We start from the raw sequence: 22,989 nt of genomic DNA, 5'->3' as shown, positions 1-22,989 counted from the left end.
ATGAAATCTACACATGTGGGTGTGCTGTTTCACTTTTTACATTTTTGAGAGGCTTTTGTACATGTAGGGGCATCAGCAGTGGATACTTACAGCACATATATCTCCAGTTTATGCTTCTTTGTACTGTTGCATCACATTCCAGAGGAAAACATTGTGGTTTTTTTTTTACCCCACTAGATCTTATCTTGATAGCTACAAGTTATTTTTGCCGGGTTTTTTTTTTTTTTTTTTTTTTTTTTTTTTTTTTACACAAAACAATCAGCTTCTAAATTCTCATGCATTGAGGGGAAACAAAACAATCTCATTTCAGTCTGGAAGTCAAACCTTAGTGCAAGGAATATAAAATCTGCCATTTTACCAGTAATATTTCAATGGAAATCAATTTGTGATAAGAAATTTCACAAACGGTTTCATAATATACTTTAAGCTTATTGCAATGAAAAGCTAGGTGGAGCAATTTTTACTGCACTGAAAAATATGCTGATAAATTCATGCTTGATTGGGACGCTTTGTACGAGCGCCTTCAATCCCCATAATGCACTCGGCACTGCTCGTTTCCGGTCCTGCGCCGTTTCTGGAGCGGATTGGAACCCGGAGTCAGGATTCGATAAATGAAGGGTCTTCTGCAGAAAAGGTAACGTGTTTCCCCACAAATGTACGTCGGTTTTCCGCTAAATGGCGACGCAGTGTCGTAGCGAAGGTGCAGCTGCTGCGTCCGGTCCGCTCCGAGCTTCCCCGAGCCGCCTCCTCTGCTCACTGCTTGGCGCTGAAAAGCACCGACTCCGGTTTGGGGGTTTGCGTCTCCGGTCCATCCGCCATGCCGACTGTTCTTTGTTACATTGTAGCGGAGAGGAGCCGTCAGATCGGAGTTAAAACCCGGCTAGAGTTTGGGAACGACTCGAATCCCGGATCCTGTCTCTTCCCCGGACTGCATTCGTTAATATGCTGCTCCAGCTGTATCGCATACACCAAAAAAAAAACAACCACTTCGTGTTGTTACAATACACTAATACACTGCTGTGCAGCCGGGAGGGCTGATGCATTCAGGTACAGCTGAAGAGTCCCACATTAAATGTGGATTCAGCCTCGGAAGTTCAGTTACATCCTAACACACTCTTTAAAGTACTTCCTTTACATAAATGTCTATTTACTACTAAATTCACTGACCTGAGAGCTGCTCAGCTCCCTCCTTGTTTCCTGTCGTGAACTCTTTTCTCCTGTCTGCAGGTGGGCATAATGGCTGAACCGACACCAGATGAGTTCATCTGTGAGTATGAATCCATCTCCCCACTGTAGTGTGTGTGTGTGTGTGTGTGACAAAAGTGTGAGACCGGACTGAGGTGACAGGTGTGATATGTGTCACAGGGTGCGAGGACTGTGCCCAGTACCATGACTCCGAGTGTCCTGAACTGGGACCTCTGGTGACCGTCCAGGACTCCTTCGTCCTCAGCCGAGCTCGGTGAGTGGCAGCCGAGGGGCGATGTCCTCCGTCCATTGGACTAAAGGTTCAACCAGAGCAAAAGCAAAAATGGGTGTTGGATCATTTCCTCCCCGGGGCTGTCAGGTGTTATTAATATTATAGACCTGGCACAGAGATTTGTGTGAGTAGGTGTCCCGTTGCAGATGGTTGATTTTCTGGCCTGTGAAGTTTCATCCCACACATGCTAAATTTGTAACTTTGAGCATTTTTTAAGTGGCCCTTAAAATAAAATGGAAATGCTCACTCAGCAGTAGGTGAAGGTGAGCAAAGTGTGTGGGGAAAAAAAAAAAAAAGACAAAGTAGGAAGTATTATGAAAATGAGGTTGCTGTTTTATTATCATACATGTTGTGTTGCTCAGGTCGTCTCTACCAAACAGCCTGGAGATCAGAGAGGTGGCTGACGGGGAGGAGGGCGTGTTTGTCCTGCGCCGGCTGGTCAAGAGGACCCGGTTTGGGCCCTTTGAGGCGAAGAGGGTCTCCCACCTGGAGAGGGAGGGACCGTTTCCTCTGAAGGTGCAGCTCGATGCGACCATGTAGACACTCCTGCTTTATAACATGGATACGCGGATGTCATTGTTAACTTTGAACGTCCTTCCATCTGCTACCGGGTAGATCTTCCTGAAGGACGGCGTGGTGGTGTGTTTTGACTCCAGCAGTGAGGAGGACTGTAACTGGATGATGCTCGTGCGACCCGCCACCGAACACGAGCACCAGAATCTGACGGCCTACCAGCAGGACGACGACGTGTACTTCAACACCTCCCAGGTACCTGCGTCCTCCTCGCGCCTTTTCGGAGCTGCTGCTGCTGCTCATGCAGCTCGTTCAGCTCGTTCATTTCTAACTGGAGATGGTTGCAGTCTTCCTCTTGTACACCTGCTGGCCTCTGCTGTGTTTTCAGGACGTGCTGCCAGGAACAGAGCTGAGAGTCTGGTACGGAGCTTTCTATGCCAAGAAGATGGAGAAGCCCGTTCTGAAGCCTCCTCTTCAACAACCATTGCCTCCCTCAGGTAGATTAATTCAGACATGACGGCACAGATGCTGCGCTGCAGGTGCCATGGCAACAGTGCGAGTTGTTTGTCTTAGTGTTTCCTCTCTTTTAATCAGATATGACGTCTTCGCCTGCTAAAACAGAGACCTCGGAGAAAAGTGGAGCCCAGATGCCCCCAGTGGCTGAAGACATCGATGCATGTAAGAGCATTCAGATCATCCATCACCTCCACTCAGTACGTCTTACAAATGTTTACTCTTCTTTTAGTTACTTTTATGGTAGTGTATATATATCTTTTTAAAGCTTTTAATTGCATCAGGCCGTAGTCTTCTGATGGTTTTTTGTATTCACCGTGAGTCCAGCTGGAGTTAAGCCCAGACTGTTCACCCATACAAAAGATTTCTAAGCTGAACAAAATGCTGTGTCACGGTTGCCCACTCCGAGTCCTCTGTTTCCTTTCACAGGTAGCATGCTGAGTCACCTCACCGAGGCGAAGACGGTAACGGTGCTTCCCGTCGACCCGCTCCTGCCCCAGGAGGAGAGCCTGGTCGGCCCCGATGAGGAGGAGGAGGAGGAGGAGGATGCCCCCCCCGCAGCTCCGCCTGGCCTCAAGAGGGGGCCGAGCCGAGGGAGGAGAGCGAAGGGACGCAGACCCGGAGCTACAGCTGCTGCCAGCAAAGGCAAAGGTGGGAGAGAAAAGAGAGTCAGCCTGGAGCAGGAAAGGTAGCGATTGGTCAAACGAAGCTGGGGTCAGTTCACGAAGCTTCATGGCGACTCACTGTCCTGTACAGACATTCAACAATCTTCCAGAATCATTAGAAATGAATGTCAGAAAAACTACGAATGCGTCATCCATATCGGCCGATATCAGCTTCAAAGGGAAGTAATGGCATTGACCCAAAACAAACATTTCTGCAGATATGAGAGGTCGATTAAACAAGTTTAATTATGCTTAAATGCTCGATGCTCGACACCATGGCCCTGGTTCGAGGTGCTTTTCCATCTCTGGTGTCAGAAAGCAGGTGCAACGTTATATCTGCGGTGGTTTAAAAAAGATTTCCAAAACAGATTGCAGTTTGCAAAAATCTCTGTATTGGTCACACGAGGACGAGCATTACTGTAACTTTACAAATTTAATTCTCCTTCTTAAGAACCTTCATCTCAAACGAACTATGAATTTGTAAAGAACAAACAGAATAAGTACATGTACTGGCAGGAGCCAAAAGAGTTAGAAGAAGTTGGCAGATCAATTATCGGCAAAAACATGCAATATTGAGCATCCTGAAGTAAAAGCAAAGCGACTAGTTATTCAGATTCAGCTCTCACTTTTTACATCCAGTGCCAAAGTATTAGTAAACTGAATTAATAACACAACATATGTGACCTCAAATGTATTATAGACAGTATTAAAGTTTTTTTATGTAGTCTTGAAAAAAAGAAATGAGCTGGTCAAATTGAAGTTGTCTTTTTTGACATCTTTGAAGCAGTGACTGTTGATAAAGACGAGGAAAAGTTGCTGTTTAATTAAAAATTCAACAAAAAATATCACTATATGTAACTTGGCCGAAAAGCTCCATTGAACAGAAATAACTTCATACAGTATAGGTCTTGTTGATTTTTTTTTTTTTTTACCATTCCTCCATGCAAAATCATGGTCGCGCTTTTTCTCCGTTCCTCCTATTTTATTAATGGCAAACGTCGACCCTAAACTTCAGAAAATCCGACCTAAACATCATCGAATCTGCTGACAGTGGTGAGGAAGTAATCAGAAGCTCTTCAGGTGATAATGTTTGTCCTGACAGATCAGATCAGATCAGACGGAATCCCCGGAGAACAAGATCTGAATCTCACTTTACGTTACTGCTGTTTACAAACTAAAGAAATAAGAGATCATTTTTGTTTAGTTTTTAGTGAATATTTGAGGGCATAATGTTACGTTCATGCTGACATAAATCTATAACACTTTTGTTGAAATTGTATATAACTTGAATTAATAATCAATTATTTTTCAGTATTTTGTCACATCGTCAAGAACATCGTTATGGCAGAAATACCCAGATATATCCTGATATTATTTTCGCGCAATATCGCCCACCGCTACAACTTCTTTTTGAGTGTGTCCAGAGCACATCGTACCAAAAGGCCTTTTCTTTGCCTGAATGTTCAGGTTTTACTCAAATGGTCTTTTTAGGCAGCAAAGGCTTTTTTTTTTCCGAGCGATGCCTTTCATGCAGGTCAAACTGAACTCTCAGGTTTTTCTCTTTTCATCGTTCTGCTTTCTGTCTGAATCTGCTGGAACGTCTTTAACAAAATGCCAGTTGTTTGAAATCTGCTCAGCTTGTCGAGGTTTCACAGGTGAATGATTTATTTCAAATCCTTTGTCGGACTCCAAGACCTTTTTTTCCTGAATGCCTGCGAGAGCTCTTCAGATCTTGACATGATGACACCGCACACTTCAATAGCAAAGAGAACAGCAGACAGTCAGAGGTTTAAATACGTTCCTCCTGTCACCCACTGACATGCTTCTAATCATTGACACCAAATCTGGAATCTGCAATCTTGTTTGAGTGTCAAAAAGGCTCAAATGTTTTCTGGTCCAAATGGATCAAAAAAGTCAACAGTTTCCAATGAGATGTTCTCACTTTTTTACATCATTGTGGTGCAAACTGCCATATCTCATCGACCATTTGAGCTGGGATCACCTCTGACTTTTAATCTAGCGCTGTCACAAGGTTAACATTTTAGTTTGTTCCTTCATACCTGTGAAAGTCTCGGCATTCCCATCTACAACAGCTCTACTTTGTGTTTAGTGGTTATTTGTGAGCAAATGCTAGCATGCTAGCATGCTAAACTAAGATGCTGAACATGTTAAACATCACCATAAAGATGTCAACAATATGAGTACGTTTGCGTTCAGCTCAAAGCACCACTGTACTCTGATACTGCCTCAGAAGGGCTACCGTGACTTCGTCTTGGTCTTAGTTTTCCAGTTCTGAAGAACTCCTGGAAAATGTGAGAAGTGGGTGAGAAATCCTGGAAAATGCCTGGTATTGTCCTCAGAAATGACCTTCTTGGCTTTTCATTCAAAGCTGGCAGCTGAAATAATGTTCAGGGACCAAATGAAGGTAGAGTAGCAGAGGTGAGAGCGGCTGTCTTGAGGGGAAAAAAAGTGTCTGTCAGCTGTTATGAGCTTTAGTTTTAAACTCTTTAATCGAACGCTCCACAACCTGCAGGATTATCGACTGACATTAAGTCGTCTAGGCAGCAAAATAACGCTGATGGTGTTAAGTCGGCAGGCGAAAACGAAAAGCTCGCTTTTAATTTGCATTGAAGATCGGTGAAGATGATTTGAATTTGCGTTTAAAAGTACACAGTGATGTGTGCTCTGCATTCTGCCTCTCGTGTACGAGTCTGTTGAGGTCGCCGAGTTCAGCTGTCTCTTCTCGTTCCGCTCAGCTCACCAACTCCCACATCCACACAAGAAGAACACACAGAGCGGAGGAGACAACGGAGCACGGCTTCACCTCCGAATCCATAAATTGTGAAAATAAACAGAATTCACAGGGCTGTGGACGGTTAGTCTGCTGTTGACTGTCTGCACGAGGTGAGAAGCTCAGAGACTTCCCCGATAACAAACTAAATAGTGCCTCTGATTTAAATCCGGCCTCCGTCCCTTTAATCATCCCCGGTGCAGCGCTCCGAGGGATCCTGACAGGCTCTGTTCTGTAACCACGTCGAGCATCGACTGCAAGTCTCCTCCACAGTATCAAAACAGAAACGCTGCAGCTTGGACGTTTTGAGGAACAGGAAGAAGTTGCAGAGAGACAAATTTGGCGAGTAGGAGGAGTGATGAGCGACGATTGTGTTGTTTCAGATGAGAAACTTTGTGAGCGGGCGTGTTGTCACGTCGGGGAACGCCATGGCGTCAACAAATGTTTACGCTGAGACGTGTCAGAACATCACAGTAAGACTCGGTGTTGACTCTCTGACCCCGGGGGGCGAATACACAACTCGCAACCTCACAAAAATCAAAGACTGTGACGTTCTGCCATTTAAAACACCGACTCCGACTCATTGCTTTATTGACATCGGCTTTCTTAAATATTTCAAGTGTTTCTGTTGCTGATTTTCTGAATCTGATGTGCGCTCTCTGCTCAAGTTACACAGCTTGGTCACAAAGTCACGTCACACAGGTGCTGACGCTGATCAAGTGATTTAACGTGGAATACTGACTCACAGAAGGTATTTCTTTCCCCTGCTTTGTGCACATCACTGCTCTGCTTCCTTCGTGCACGACAGTCTCTGAACATTTTCCGATCGCATGTGATAGAATGGTCAATTTAATTCAAAAGACAAAGGTATTCAGGAACCTGTTTGCTTTTATAATAGTCACTGTTGTCGTTGGAGGTTGTCTGAGCAGGTTGAGGGAAGATTCCCAGTTCAGCGCCTGGTTAGTCGATACGTCAGGAGATGTGCACATGGGCATATTCTACATTTTGCAGGAGGTCCTTTTATTGTTGGTTTTATGGGCATCTCGGATCTCAAGACTCATTCACGATACATTTTGAGGTCCATCTGACATACCAGCATTATGTGATTGGAAATGTATCTTAAAATGAAGTAAAAACCTTGTTTAATGTTCAAAAAAAGAATATAATATAAACTGGATATTGTTATTCATTTTTTACTTTCCACATGTCTTCAGAAATGAAGTATCATTTAGACTACCACTACCAGTTAGACAACCACCGTTGATGAATCTGGAGTAGATTTCTTTGTGACGTTGGGTTTTTCTGCTGTGTGCAGACGTGAAGCCCTCGATGGAGCGGTCCAAGCCGGCGGCCTCGGAGGCAGCGGGAGTAGCAGCAGAGAGCAGCAGCCTGCTGAGCTCGTCGGACACCGGGGCCGTCCTGAAGAGACACAAAACCAGAGAGCACAAGAGGGTTTACCGCTGCTCCCTCTGCAACAAGATCTTCCAGAACAGCAGCAACCTCAACAGACACATCCGCTCTCACGGTACGTGCACATTTGAACTGCTGGCTTTGGTTTCGTCAAATCAGAGAAAATCACCCTTCAGAATGAGTGGCTGTAAAATATTAAAGAATCCCTGGAACGTGTCCTCTCAGGAGATAAACTGTTCAAGTGTGACGAATGTGACAAGTTGTTCAGCCGCAAGGAGAGTCTGAAGCAGCACATCTCTTACAAGCACAGCAAGAACGTGGTAAGTGACCAATCAAACGCTCGCTTCTAGAGGTTGCCGTCCCTCTGCCGCTTCACGTTTTTGTGTTTTGTTTTTTTTGTGCTCCCAACAGCCGGACATAGAGTATAAATATAAATGCAACACGTGTGAGAAATCCTTTCGCCTGGAAAATGCCTTAAAGTTCCACAACTGCCGGACAGGTAGAGGCGTCTTTTTAAATTTGTCGTTTAGTTTTATTTTCTTGAACATATTTTTTCCCCCGTCTCATCCGGTCCTATTTGAATTGATTGTTTCTCCAGACGACAAGACGTTCCAGTGTGACATCTGCTCGCGGTTCTTCTCCACCAACAGCAACCTCTCCAAGCACAAGAAGAAGCACGGCGAGAAGCTCTACTCCTGCGAAATCTGCAACAAGATGTTCTACCGCAAAGACGTGATGCAGGAGCACCACAGGAGGCACGGCGTGGGTGAGTCCTACGGCGGCCGACGGCAAAGGTGTCGGTCCGAGTTTAGTTCGGTTCTATTTTTAAAATGTTATCGTGAGGGTGAGAAATGAATTTGACGTTCAGTAGCGTCATTTACATTCTAGATGATGCGGATGTGTTTGGGGAGGGAGTTCCGGGGGAGGGAGGGGGGGGGGGGTTGCTCTGAAGCAGCTGAGACAATCACAGTGACATGGATAATAGTTCAACAAATGGATAAAGGCTTCTCCAGGAAATCACAGTCTGTAGCCAGAGACTGACAGTTGTCTTTTATTATTTGTACAGTCGCTTCAGAAGTATTCAGATCCTTTTACTTTTTGCATTCTTTATTCTCTTATAGATTTATTTTCAGTACATAAAACTGCCATTCCCCCCCCTCCTATCAGTCTGCACTCAATCACCCATAATGACAAAACACAATATAGCATAATTATATATATATATATATTTTTTTTTTTTTTTTTTTAAAGAGTTGTTAGAAATCAAAAGCGGTCATCTCTCATTTACGGAAATATTCGGACTCGTAATTGAATACTTTGTAAAAGCTTTTGGCAGCGGTTCCAGCTTTGAGTCTTCCTGGTCGGTCTCCTTACACACCTGGATTTTTGTAGTTTATTCCATTCTTCTTCCTGCAGATCCTCTCAACATGTATGAGACTGGATGGTGTTGGTTCAATAAGTACGACAATATTTGTACCTTTTACAGACTTTATTCATAAACTTCTGCGCAACTGCAATAACAGCGACCTACTTAAAAACCCGCCTTCACACATGCACAGTGACGAATGTGGTTTCTCTTTTAAGAACAACACGGTGCAGAAAACAAACATGTTTAACAGGTTTAAAGATGCAGCTTTAACGAACCAGGTTCGATGATCCAGAGTCCTTTGTTGTCTAGTTCATTTACACTTTCACTGAGACTCCTCAGAGGAACAACTGCAAATGTCCCCTTCTGTTTAAAACAGTCAGCAAGCTGCTTCCTGGTATCCGACCACATGACCTGCTGAACGGTCCCAGACTGGATGAAGTCCTTCAAACTCAACAGCACTTTTTTTTTCCACTTTTTTCACAAATACACCAAAAAGGATTCCAGAACACACAGGGTCGATAGAACCGCGGTCATTTAATGTTTCCCGCATAAACAGACAGAAAGCTGAGTTATAACTGAACAATTTGGTGCACCAAGCTACAACTGTAGTTCTTCTGTTGGACCTTTAACCGTTTGCTGAACTGAACCCACGTTGCATGTGGACAGGACCAAAGCACATGAAGAGAGAGGAGCTGGAGGCCAACGGAGAAGAAGGGACCAAGTACAGAAAGGAGCCGTCACCCTGTCCCATCTGCGGCAAGGTGAGACTAATGGCTCTTAAAGCAGCATCTCAAATACCTCTTCAGAAAACCAGGAGGTGAAAAACATGTAGCGTTGGTGTACACAAGTACTTCATGACTCTGTGTGTGTGTGTGTGTGTGTGTGTGTGTGTGTGTGTGTGTGTGTGTGTGTGTGTGTGTGTGTGTGTGTGCGCGCTCAGGTGTTCTCCTGCAGGAGTAACATGAACAAGCATCTGTTGACTCACGGTGATAAGAAGTACACCTGTGAGATCTGCGGCCGCAAGTTCTTCCGCGTGGACGTCCTTCGAGATCACATTCACGTGCACTTCAAGGTGAGACTGAAATCTGCAACAACATCAGAGCTGTTGCTGGATTATAACGTCCTAGTGAGACTTTTTTTTTTTTTTTTTACTCCTTTCATCATGAGGACCGGTTTCTGTTCCACACTGGATTCACAGAGGAAAAGCTGCATCTCACGGAGCAGTGTAAATTATTCAGGACGGACAGATGAAAAATTCAGAGTCGATTATATTCACTGTTGAACATCTCTACTGCACATTGAGCTGAGTAACAGCGTGATGCCATCATGGGGAGGCTTTAGCTCAGTCAGTAGAGTGGGTTGCACACCAATTGGAAGGTTGGTGGTTCAATCCCAGCTCCTCCTGTCCACATGCCTAAGTGTCCTTGAGCAAGACACTGAACCCTAAAATTGCTCCCAATGGTGTACCATCAGTGTGTCATAAGTCGCTTTGGATAAAAGCATCAGCTAAATGAAATATAATGTCTGAATATTAAGCTGGATGTGCCGCACATGTTTAACCATCACATTTACCATTTAAAGCAGGGACGTCTGCTTTCTATTCCACTCACACTTTGGATTTAAATTAACGATGAGCTTTTCAAGCAAAATTACTATTCGATGTTCGCTGGGAACTATTTGATATTAATTTAAAGACTTAAAGAAGAAAAATAACTTTTTTGACAGCTCTAGTAGTGTTTGCAAGTTTCTGCTATTTGTATGACAGCATCTAACCTCAGCACGACACAATTTACTGACAGCTGGTAGGGACTTGTTCTTCTCTTTCTTTTATTGTTTAAGGGTGATTGGCAAACAGCTTTTAGGTGCTTTACCTCCGCCTGCTGGTAGTAGTGTCACATTACCACCAGGCTTCCATAAAAACAGGGACAATAAAGATGAAAGACGGATAAATTACTTTATAAATGAATATTGAAAATGTATCTTCATTTGTTTGATATTATAAACAGCATACTTCAGCAGTGTATTCCTTCCTTCATAATGTGGTCGTCATTTCTGATTCATTAAAGCTAATGAGTAGTTATTAACAACATCATCCTCCATAAAATCTTCTCTACCTAATCTCCAGTACATATTCATATCTTCAGGACGTCCAGCGTGTTTTTCCAGCAAACTGATAAGTGTAAAAATACAAAGACACCAAATTTAAGACCTTCTGAAAGTCTGTTATTGTCACATGCCATCGTGGGCTAAGGACATAATATAGTTTTGAGGTGAAGCACTCCTAATGTAAGGCCTTACTTCACCAATCAGGAAAGCTCAAGACAGGTAGATAAAACTAAAAGGCACCATGTTAGATGAATAAGTGGAAGATGTCACTAGCACCTTCCCCTCCCACCACGTTTCATCAAAATCAGCTGCGACCCTCCGGCGGCTCAGCAGCCGACAATTTTAATAACCTCAGAGGTTTGTTTCTACTCCAGGACATCGCCTTAATGGATGAGCAGGAGAGAGAAGAGTTCATCAAGAAGATCGGTATCTCAGCCGATGACAGCGACGAAACGGACGAAGACGAGGAGGAAGACGATCAAGAACATCACAAGTACAACTGCAAGAAATGTCAAGTAAGAAATGAAGAAATCCAGCAGCTCAATTTAGATTACAAAATGTTTTAACTTATCTTGAACAAAGTGTTGCAAGTTCACAAACATGTTGGAGGATCATCAAAACTTTCACAGGCAGATATGGAAGGCGTGTTGTTTCACTGAGTCTCATACAAATAACACCATTTTCACTTCTTATGTGTCTCTAGCTGTCATTTGCAAAGGGCAAAGAGTACCTGAAGCACATCATGGAGCAGCACAAGGAGAGAGGCTACGGCTGCGGCATCTGTAACCGACGCTTCGCACTCAAGGCCACGTACAACGCTCACCTGGTGATCCACAGAGAGCAGCTGCCCGACCCCGCAGTGCAGAAGTAAGACCGCAGGAAGCACACCAAAAAAAAACGCATTGCAAGTGACATTGTGGGTCACAACAACCGGATGAGGACGTAGACAGAATGTCAGCTGAGGTCTGCTGTGCACTGATTGTGTAACATTACACAAGTGTGAAGCATACTGAAGATGAGTTGCTAATCAGGGGCACATTAACCCTCGTGTTGTCCTCGGGTCAAAATGACCCGCAGCTGTGTTCAACCAAGTTCTATTTCATTTTCATATTTTTTGGGATCATTGGTGACAAGGAGGCTGTGAGGGTTTCTTTAAAGAATGATGACCAATGATCCCTAAAAATATAGAAATAAAATAGAACTTGGTTGAACACAGCTGCGGGTCATTTTGACCCGAGGACAACAGGAGGGTTAAGTTTAATCCCAAATTCAGATCAGGATGTGTGAGATCTCGGGATTTTATCAGAGCTGTAGCCGAAAGTAAATGATCTGATTTGAAACAGAAAAAAAGTTCAACTTGAGTTATTACTTTTCCAAGCTGCAGAACAAATTTACTGCCATCTTTTAAAGTCTCCTGCTCTGTTCTCGAGGTACATCCATCCATGTGAGATCTGTGGCCGCATCTTCAATAGTATCGGTAACCTGGAGAGGCACAAGATCATCCACACTGGTGAGCACCAACCCTGTTTATCTGTGTGTGTGTGTGTGTGTGTGTGTGTGTGTGTGTGTGTGTGTGTGTGTGCGTGTGCGTGTGTGTGTGTGTGATCCTGAATGATCAAATATCTTGAGGTTCATATTTAGATAAACCGATTGGGAGAAAAACAGATTTGATCAAACGTTTATTGTCTTAAATTAATGCTATAAACACGTGCCTTCCTTTTACAAAACTTCATACACTAAAAGCAAAACTCATGATTGCATTGTATTGAATAGGAAGTCTCAAGACTGGGTCCATCCTATTTTATATACCGTCAACAGTCCATCCTATAATTATTTAACATCCCACAAAACAAAAAGTTCTTATTGTCACTGAAACAATATTATTTTTGACATTCATTAATGAACAACTAGTATTTTACTACTGTAGGAAGTGGAGCTACTGTTAATCGTTTTATAATTGGTTGTGTAGGCCAGTAGTTCCCATCCTGGGCATTAAAGATGCTGTAAAGTAGAAATGAAAATGAGTTTTAAGTTCATCACACAACAGAAGTATGGGTTGTTAACTATCCATCCAAATTTGAATGAAAAAAAAACACAGACAAGTATGTTAAATTAGGGTTTGAAATTGTGAGAAAACCAGCAGTCTTCTCTGCTCTGAGACTGTGGGGGCGTGTCCTGAAGGAGCTGAAGCTCCGCCCCCTCGCTGGAAGGTGTTCAGTGTCCTGTATGACAGTCCTGTGGCTGCAGTTCTTTTCCCCACGAAGCGGTCCGTCTGACATCCAACTTCTAGGTGACTTTATGCATGATGTCACACTGGTACTCTGTCTCTCTGGTGGTTGGAGCAGCCTGCTTTGTGAAAACAATAGAATCAGAATTTATTTGTCCAATGAGTGAAACATACAGATGCATATAAATGAAGCTTGTCCCCCTGAGCTGTAACACAGGAGTAAAACTGGACACCAGAGACAGAAGACAGTGAGTCTCCAACTACTTCTAACCACCAGCATTACAATCATGGAGATAATAAGAGAGGAGGAGTTGATTTAGTTCTGTAACGACTGCGACATGCACAACGCTGCATTATATCACGTTAATTCATTACATCACATCAATTAATTATATCACATGTCAATTAATTACATCACATCAATTCATTACATCACATGTCTATTCATTATATCACATCAATTCTTTATATCACATGTCAATTAATTACATCACATCAATTCATTATGTCACATGTCTATTCATTATATCACATCAATTCATTACATCACATGTCTATTCATTACATCACATCAATTCATTACATCAAGTCAATTCAAACTTTGAACCTGCTCAGGTCGAGCCGAAAGTATTTCTCTTCCACTGATGTTCCACCTCCTCCTCCACCTCTACTTCCTCCTCCTCCTCCTCCTCCTCCTCCTGCTCTCTGCGGCCTCCTGCACATGTAGTCGGGCTCGTTTATCCGGACCGGTACCGGTACATGTAACCGAGAGGGTCGCTGATTGTAACGTTACACCGGAGTACAAAAACAACAACCCTCATTAATGTGAGGACTAGATCTCCTCTAGTCCATGTTCACCATCACCCCGACATGTAAAATACAGAGTTACATATATTATAGTTCCTTATCGGAGCTTTATTGAGACGCATAAAACAATCAGCGGTTATCGGAGCATTTTCCTCTGAACTCTGCTACGAGCTCAATAGAAGCTAATTAGCACATTAGCTCAAATCACATTAGCGGTTTGCACCGCGGACTAAATATAGCAGAGTTACTGTGGACAAGTTATCTAGTATAATTATAACAAGCACACAGAACTTACTCTGAGTGGTGAACCGGCGGCGGTAGTGGACGAGACTGCCGAGGGTAGCGGCGGACACGGCCGGCGGTCCGACAGCAAACACTGCCGGTGGTCCCGCGGTCCGGTCCGGCGGCGGTGGACGGTGCCGGTGCGAGCGGAAGATGAACGGCCGTGAGGGTGAAACTCGGATCGGCTCCGCGCTGCAGGAGAACTCGGTCCGTCTCCGGTCCAAGTTGAAACTATCCACCGTGAAATGATCACTGCAGACGCGGCTGTTGGTGTTAATCCTACGGTCTCCTTCAGCTCTTCATGACATCAATCCACCTCTCTATCCTTCATCAGTAGGACATTTAAATAGCGATGCAGCTTTGGAGGTTCTTGCTTCCAGGAAAGATGGTAAATGGTAAATGGTCTGTACTTGTATAGTGCTTTATCACCTTTCGGTCTCAAAGCGCTTTAACATGGTTTTCCCATTCACCCATTCACACACTAATGAGACAGATCACCATGCAGGGTGCTGCCATCAGGAGCACATTCACACCGTACTGATGGTGCACCATTGGTAGCAATTTAGAGTTCAGTGTCTTGCTCAGAGGAAATTTAGGCATGTGGACAGGAGGAGCTGGGGATTATCCGATTAGTGTGCAACCCACTCTACCGTCTGAGCCACAGCCTCCTGCTGCAGATGCACTTGCAGGTGGAGGGAGGCGTCCTGTAGCAGCTGATGTACAATAACAATCTGACTACAGCAGGAGTAGAACTGAAGTCGAGTGTGATGACCTCTTATGCAAATGAGCTCCAGGCTTTTATAGCGTTTCACCGTGTGAGAGGAGGAGCCATGCAGAAGGTTATATAAACCGGCTGTGATCTGACGTAGAAAGGTTGTTGTGACGTAGATAGGTTGGGTTTTAGCCCCGTGTAAAAAAAATCTGAGCTGAAGACTGGTGAGAAACTGTTTAACGGTCTAACTCCACATTTCAGTGCGACAAAGTTTTCTAGCTTTGCACATGCTTTCAGCAACTCATTTCACACGTATATAATGTACTGAGAAGCAAATCATGGAATTTGCTTTAAAGCATCTTTAAAAAAAAATCAGTATCCATCAGTCTATCAAATTTTTTTCATAGAGCAGTTTTCATACCAGGTTAGTGTAGTTTAAAGTGCTTTAGAGTGACAGGCCGATAATAAGAGGGACAGGTGTAGACTGTCATATGATTAATAAAGTCGTATAAAATAATAGAAAATAGTAAAATACATATTTGGGGCCTGACTGTTTTGAGGGCGTACTGTATGCCTCTTAGAGGGGACAGCTTGTAGATCAAAGACATCTGAAATGTGATAAAAGGTCCCAAATGCTAAATATCTGCTTCTTTTTTTTAATGAATGCTCACAAGAAAATGGTTGAAATAATTTTTTAATCTGGAACAATGTGTCTTATTCCAAATGAAACATTTTGTGAACATTTATAGAAAGAAAACATGTCACACCTTTGTGTTGAATAGCATTTGACACTTTTTTTTTATTATTCCAAGTTGTAATTATTTATTTTTTGTGTATATAGTTTGTATGTACAATTTTTTTATTTTTTATTTTTTTTAATCCATCTCTTTTTATTGTATACGTATTTGTAATTTTTTTTCTTATTATGTGCATCTTTTTTTTTTCCTAACTGTGTTTCTATGCTACTGTGATGACTAAATTTCCCCACTGTGGGATTAATAAAGTCTTATCTATCTATCTATCTATCTATCTATCTATCTATCTATCTATCTATCTATCTATCTATCTATCTATCTATCTATCTATCTCGTCTATGATGTTAATTGAGTATCTTGTGTGTTTGTATAATCCTCCAGGGGTGAAGAGCCACGGCTGTGATAAGTGTGGCAAATCATTTGCGAGGAAGGACATGCTGAAGGAGCACCTCAGGGTCCACGACGACAACAGAGACTACCTGTGTGCAGAGTGTGGGAAAGGTCGGGCTCCCTCTTTTACTTTTCTGTGTGTGAAAGGAGCGGCGGACGTTTAATGGGAGGTGTTGGGTTCATTGTTATGTCGTCTAAAGGATTTTTTTCCTCTGCAGGCATGAAGACCAAACACGCTCTGAGGCACCACATGAAGCTTCACAAAGGCATCAAAGAGTACGAGTGTAAAGAGTGCAACCGCAAGTTCGCTCAAAAGGTCAACATGTTGAAGCACTACAAGAGACACACAGGTGAGTCCGCTGGTGTGTGTGTGTGTGTGTGTGTGTGTGTGTGTGTGTGTGTGTGTGTGTGTGTGTGTGTGTGTGTGTGTCACAGCTTCGTTCCCTATTCGTGGTCTTACCGCACGTGTATTTTCACCCCGAGTGACTCTGACAGTGTAAACTTCACAGAGGGTGCATTACATCAGCGTTTATGACCCCGTGTGTTTGCTCTGGTGTCGCTGTGCCTGCAGGTATAAAAGACTTCATGTGTGAGCTGTGTGGAAAGACGTTCAGCGAGAGGACGACTCTGGAGACACACAAGCTCATCCACACAGGCAAGTGTGTCGTGTGTCAACGCCATCATAAAACCCGGCTGCTCAGGTTGTTATGCTGTCTGTAACAAACACAGGGGACGGACGTGTGGCATTTTATTTTCCGTGTGTGTTCAGAGCATGAAAAGTAGAGTAAAGAGTGATTCATGCAACAAAAGAAAATCCATTAAATAATGAAAAGTTCCAGGAAATGTTTACTTTAAAAGCAATGAAAAAAAAAAAAAAATCACTTCAACACACAAAGCTAAATTACTTCTCTTCTATTCCTGTCTTTTGTCCAAACAAATAAATTCCTTCCATGTCAAGATGGTAAAAAGTCCTCAGACGGTTCACAAATATCAGCATCAATAAATGATAGTATTTGGTAAATCCCTAAATTGAGCTGTAGCTACTGTCCGGCATTTTAGCCAACAAACCTAATGAAACAAAGTTAGCTTGTTATGCTGATTATTCATCGCCAGGTATTTCAATGACAATACGTTTTGGATTTAAATCCGCTGTGTCATGATATTAAACATATATTAAAAAATAATATGAAATTACATCTCTGATTAGAGTTAGTTATATAACATGCCAAACATCAGCTGGTGTGGTTTTAATTGTTATTATGTTTTTAAACAGGTTCTCAGACCAAGAAATTACAAAACCTAAAGTGTCGAAAATAAACTTGGCAATAGATTAAATTGATACCGCTGAAGCGTTCTTATTTTAGCTCAGCATAAAAGCTGCTAACAGGTGGAAACAGCTGGGTCTGTTTTGTCCAAAGATAAACAAAATTCACCAAAAATCACAAGCTAAGGTTTTATATGTCAGACTATTTTTTTGGCCTGGAATCGTTCAGTTTTACACTCGAGGGTAAAAACAGCTGGGTTCTTCCTTTCCGTTTCTAGTCTGTATGTTGAGCTAAATGCTTTAACACAGAGAATCATAGAGCTTGGACACTTCAGGGAGTGACAGTATCTGTTCGTTTGACTCCTGAAGTTAGAGCATTTGGTCAGTGAGCATCCTTGGAGGTCCCAAATTAAGAGACTGAGACCAGAATGAGTTATTTAACAAAATCACTACCTCAGTATTACTAGAAGTTGTCAACTTGAGCTGGGGTATCGTCTTCAGCTGCTTGGTACAGACAAACAGTGACACCAATGATCTCACCTAATCTCCTCTTCCTTGAAAGCGACACGTATTCAACTTTCTGTTTCACTCTTGCAGTCCATTCAAATGATTTAACAGTCTAAGTGATGTGTTCGGTTTTACGTTGTGTCAAGTGGGATCACCTTCATTTTCGGGCTCCATGGTAACCAGTAGTGTGCAAAGTATTTACAACTGTGTGACCCAGTGTGTGTGTGTGTGTGTGTGTGTGTGTGTGTGTGTGTGTGTGTGTGTGTGTGTGTGTGTGTGTCTGTGTGTCTGTGTGTCTGTGTGTCTGTCTCGCTGCAGTGGGTAAGACGTGGACATGCGCGACATGCGATAAGAAGTACCTGACGGAGTACATGCTGCAGAAGCACGTCCACCTGACCCACGAGAAGGTGGAGGCCCAGTCGTGTCACCTCTGCGGCACCAAAGTGTCCACACGGGCCTCCATGAACCGACACCTGCGACGCAAACACCCCGAGGTGAGTCTGAACAGGCCCGCTGCTGGTACTGGACTTTAACATGCAGATTCATTGAAGTGTCATTGTTCTCCTTTCTGCCTGCAGGTGGTGTCCGTGAGAATCGATGAGTTTGACGATCTCCAGGAAAATTCGACAATCAATGACTCGTCTATCAGCATTGTGCAGGTCAGACTAAAGTTCTGGATGATGCGGTGCACATTGACATTGAAGCAGTGTTTGGAGGAGCTCGGGGGATCTCTCTGGAAACGTCCTGGTTTACAAGACGGCAACAGACTCGCTCATGCTATAAATCAGAAATCCAGTTTGGGTTTAATGTGGCAAACAGCTTTCAGATTAGTTTGCTTATTTAATACCAGACATTACTGTACATCAGTGTCTCAGACTCTTCTGGTATCATTTTATTGCACCCTGAATACTGAGCTGTTTGGGCAGAAAAAAACAGACTTCCGGTTCATTCGCAGTACGAGTTGTGAATCATTATAATGTGACTACAACTCCCTTTGCATCTGTCATCACATGCATCCTTTCTGACATGTCCGTGCTGTTGTATGATAAAATGAGGACCTGGATTTAACGTTGACACCATCACTGTGTCTCTCCTCTGGTGAAATGTTTCACGTCTCTCCTCAGCCCACTCTGACCCTGGAGAAAGACGGCCTGTCTCAGGAGAGGCCCAGCCGACCGTCCCGACACTCCAGGAAGAAGCAGAGAGTTCCAGCTGAGCCGGAGCTCTCAGAGTCCGACGAGTACGTCGATTTCACCGAGCCGAGGCACGAACCCATGACAGAATTCAACACCGTCATCGTCGGCGACGAGACCGAGACGAGCTCTGCTGTGCAGAGCATCCAACAGGTACATCTGGAGATCGTCACGAAAATACCACTTCATTGTTTAAATAACATGTGCAATCTCTTTTTTTTTAAAGAACACAATAATAAATGAAGGCTTGATAAAGAGGCGGGCGACCTGATTAAAAAAGGAAACACGGCCAGAGAGTAGCTGACTTCACATCGCTGATGGAAATAGAACAAAGAGAAACCCACAGATGTAGTGATGTCATCTCTGCTCTGCCTCTGTGTTTCCAGCTTTCAGTTTTCTTTTCTTTGTTTTGTTGATATGAACTGATCATTTGATCAGTTATGGATATTGTTATCAATTATACAATAACATGTCCTACTAAATGGGTAAAAATGAAGTATAACCCATGAAGTAATGTCACCTCACTATTACATTACTCAGCAGTTATGACTTCATCAGATGTATTAAACTGAGGACACAACAATAAATGATGTTAACAAACTACACAGCACCTTTACACCGTCTGAACAAAGCAAACATAATAAATACAGGAAAACTGCAGAAAGAAAAGATGAATGAATCCTATTAAAATCATTGGAATAGTAATAAATCATTTACTTTTTGTCAGACTATTATTATATTTTAAAAGTGGTCTTACATTTCATACAGTCATAACTGACAGTAGTTATTACGTTTAATTTAGTAGTTCATCCAGTCGGATTAACCCTCCTGTTGTCCTTGGATCAAAATGACCCGCAGCTGTGTTCAACCAAGTTCTATTTTATTTTCATATTTTTTTGGATCATTGGTGACAAGGAGGCTGTGAGGGTTTCTTTAAAGAATGATGACCAATGATCCCAAAAAATATAGAAATAAAATAGAACTTGGTTGAACACAGCTGTGGGTCATTTTGACCCGAGGACAACACGAGGGTTAAAATCATAAAGACAAAGGAGACTTATGCTGCCCAGATGGGACTGAATATGTAACCCTGTGAAAAAATTGGAAGAGATTCCAAAGTAATTATATCATAAGTATGAATATCTTTCCTTTTTGAGTTGTGCTAAGTGACCTACCTGCTGTTGTTCCAGGTGGTGGTCCTGACAGACCCCAGCGCTCCATCAGCCTCCTCCTCCAACAGCTCAGTGGGGCTGACCAACATCACCGTCACGCCCATCACCAGCCACGCCCCCGCCCAGTTCACCAGCCTGCAGCCCGTAGCCGTGGGCCACCTGACAGCCAGCGACCGGCCGCTCACGCTGGACAACTCCATCCTGACCGTCACCTTCGACACCGTCAGCGGCTCCGCCATGCTCCACAACCGACCCGCCGAACTCGTCCCGGAGACGGTGGGTCCCGGTGGAGGCGCGACGCCCCAGTCTGTCGCCCACTTCATCAACCTCACTACTCTGGTCAACCCCATGAGCCACCAGCTGGAGGCTCCGACTCTGGCCTGGAGGCCCGTACCGGCAGCTGAAGGCACCCAGGTCACGCCAGTGGTGGAGGGTGGTCAGGTGGAGAGTCAGGAGGTCCAGAGCCAGGGCCCAGAGGCAGGCCGGCCTGGCCACAACCAGCCACCCACCCAGCAGCAGCAGCAGAGCGGCTCCGCACAGCAAATGTTCAGCTACTGAGCAGACTCAGAGGTGCAGGTCGCCTCACTCACACATTGTTATGTAGTGGAGTAGATTTTTATCAAACTGTACAAAGCTTTGCTCATTGTCACCCAGATGCCTCTCCAGCCCCGTGGAAGCAAATTAAATTGTAATGATGGGTTTTTTTTCAGTTTTTATACTGCCAAAACAAAGTTAATAATGACTCTACTAATTGAGAAATAAGAGAAATGGTACATTTCGCCAAAATCACTGACTCTCCTCTTGAAGATTACGTTTGAAACCAAAGCAACATGTTGAATATTCAAATGCCTTACCAGCCTTTAAAAATGTGCATGATAAACCTGCTGCTCAAAACACAAAGTCTGAAAATGTACCAACCAAACTTTGTGACAAGTGAAAACACTTCCACCAGGTTATGTAATATAGTGTGGTTGGCATATTCCTAAAAGCAGCTCACTGATGAAATGCTATTTTTTAAAGCTGTAAACTGTAATTATTGTTGTTGACCTGTCTGGAAAAATACTGGAATCTTTTTTTGTACTATTTTGTAAAAAAAACATACCTCTTTATTATGGTGTTGTTTTTTTAATGAGGGTGGGATGCAGTGATAACTGCCAACATGGGGGAAACATTTCAGCAGAATGGTTTTCTAAATCCTGTTACAAATGCCGTTTGAATCATGAAGCAACAGCTCTGGATCTCTTCAGATCTCAGACCAGCGATTCCCCTTGTCCTCTACTCAGTCAGAAGCTGACGGGCCCCTACACACAGTGAGCAAACAATGTGAGTGTCTGTGTCATTTAATTTTACTTATGAATTTGATATAATAGAAACCTTTATTCCAGTTGGTACGTATACAGTGCATCCGGAAAGTATTCTTATTTTCGTTCTTTATTTTTAATAGATTTGCAAAGATTTTAAACAAACCTTTGTCAAACCTTCACTTTGTCATTATGGGGTATTGTGTGCAGAATTTTGAGGGAAAAAAATGAATTTAATCCATTTTGGAATAAAGCTGTAACATAACAAAATGTGGAAAAAGTGAAGCGCTGTGAATACTTTCTGGATGCACTGTACATGTAAAAATGTAAGAAAAGGAAAAAAATACAAGTAACAATAAATGACAAAAACCAGCAACAACATGGAGAACACAAGACCTAGTTTGTAAAATAAGAACGAGTACAGATCCTTAAAAAAACAGATTCTATATCCCAGGTGAATCTTTTATAAAAACAACTTGTTTTGTCACACTGCCTATAAACATGTTGCAGCGATCATACTGGGAATTATCTCGTGGGGAGATCTTCAGCATCTTTACTGGAAATGTTTGCATACATTTAAAATGAGCTTTTGTAAATGTGTTATTTGAATTGAATTTCTATCGGCCAAGTACGTTCAAACACATGAAGACGTGGAGTTTGACCCAAGCCCTCGTTTCTCTCAATGTTCTGAGACACAGCACAACATGAAATGAGGACAACAAAGCTGATCTGGGATACATATATACACTATTAGATAATCAGATACATACATACAGAACAGATAGACGTGAATCAATAGTTCTGCCGACTATTATACAGGCGGAGGTGCAGAGATGGAAGTATGATGGAAGAGCAGAAATAAATGGGTAATGAAATAAGTTACTTTATATACATACAGTCAGTCGTTAAGCATGTCTGTGTACACTTCACGCGGTTTGGATATATATTTGACAGTAACATGTTTAACTGTTCATCAGGGTGATAGCAAGATGGAAGAGTCTGGTCTTGTATCTGCGAGTTCTGGTGACGTTGCTGTTTAAGACTTCCCACAGAGGACGTGTTGGAGCAGGTCATGTCCAGGGTGTGACGTCTCTGCAGTCATCCACTCCACCTGTTTCCTGAAGTTGTCACTAATGGTGTTTTTTCTGCAGACTTTGCTGTCCATTGAATCTGCTCCTGTCCTGTTTATTGGATCCAAACCAATGATGGATGAGCAGTGCAGAACTGGACCAGCAGCTCCTGAGGCAGGTTGAACTTTGACACAATGAGTGTGTTTTGCGAGAGTGGTGAGTATATGGTGAGGAGGGGCTTTGGTTATTTCTTTATTACGTTAATGTAACTTGTAATGTCACTATGTGTCTTCATCTTCAGCCATATTAAGGTCTTGAAAAAAAAAAAGTCAAAGAAACACACAACAATCATTTTTCCCCATCTTTATTTCATTCATGATTTTATCCTCTCACTTAGTAAACGTTTTAGTTGTAAATACCTTAAAAACTCTGTATTGGGGATTTTTCTTTTTTTAGTCAGTGGGT

At 43.0% G+C, this 22,989-nt stretch overlaps 1 protein-coding gene across 1 annotated transcript; it reads left to right on the top strand.

The window, feature by feature from the left end:
• Positions 1 to 535: 535 nt before the first annotated feature.
• Positions 536 to 21,477, top strand: prdm15 (PR domain containing 15). The gene is made up of 24 exons (XM_069147050.1): positions 536 to 634; positions 1,228 to 1,267; positions 1,366 to 1,459; positions 1,840 to 1,993; positions 2,093 to 2,245; positions 2,379 to 2,487; positions 2,585 to 2,668; positions 2,933 to 3,154; positions 7,275 to 7,484; positions 7,595 to 7,689; positions 7,781 to 7,868; positions 7,968 to 8,135; positions 9,405 to 9,499; positions 9,679 to 9,810; positions 11,219 to 11,359; positions 11,548 to 11,711; positions 12,275 to 12,354; positions 16,009 to 16,128; positions 16,236 to 16,367; positions 16,589 to 16,672; positions 18,107 to 18,282; positions 18,367 to 18,447; positions 18,913 to 19,134; positions 20,172 to 21,477. The coding sequence occupies exons 1-24, from the start codon at positions 536 to 538 to the stop codon at positions 20,709 to 20,711; spliced, it is 3,483 nt and encodes a 1,160-aa protein (XP_069003151.1). The 3' UTR covers positions 20,712 to 21,477.
• Positions 21,478 to 22,989: the final 1,512 nt, after the last annotated feature.

The sequence above is a fragment of the Embiotoca jacksoni genome, unplaced genomic scaffold, assembly GCF_022577435.1.
Source record: "Embiotoca jacksoni isolate LCO1_2020_lvr unplaced genomic scaffold, fEmbJac1.0.p SCAF_13, whole genome shotgun sequence".
Classification (NCBI taxonomy): Eukaryota; Metazoa; Chordata; class Actinopteri; family Embiotocidae; genus Embiotoca; species Embiotoca jacksoni.
Note: the sequence above shows the minus strand (reverse complement) of the source record. Positions and strands in the feature narration are given on the sequence as shown.

What these genes read in the sequence shown, in the direction of transcription:
- prdm15 (XM_069147050.1), top strand. Translation starts at nt 536, where the DNA reads ATGCACTCGGCACTGCTCGTTTCCGGTCCTGCGCCGTTTCTGGAGCGG. An exon ending in TGTACTTCAACACCTCCCAG is followed by an intron (nt 2,246 to 2,378) that starts GTACCTGCGTCC and finishes CTGTGTTTTCAG; the next exon opens with GACGTGCTGCCAGGAACAGA. An exon ending in CCTGTCCCATCTGCGGCAAG is followed by an intron (nt 9,500 to 9,678) that starts GTGAGACTAATG and finishes GTGCGCGCTCAG; the next exon opens with GTGTTCTCCTGCAGGAGTAA.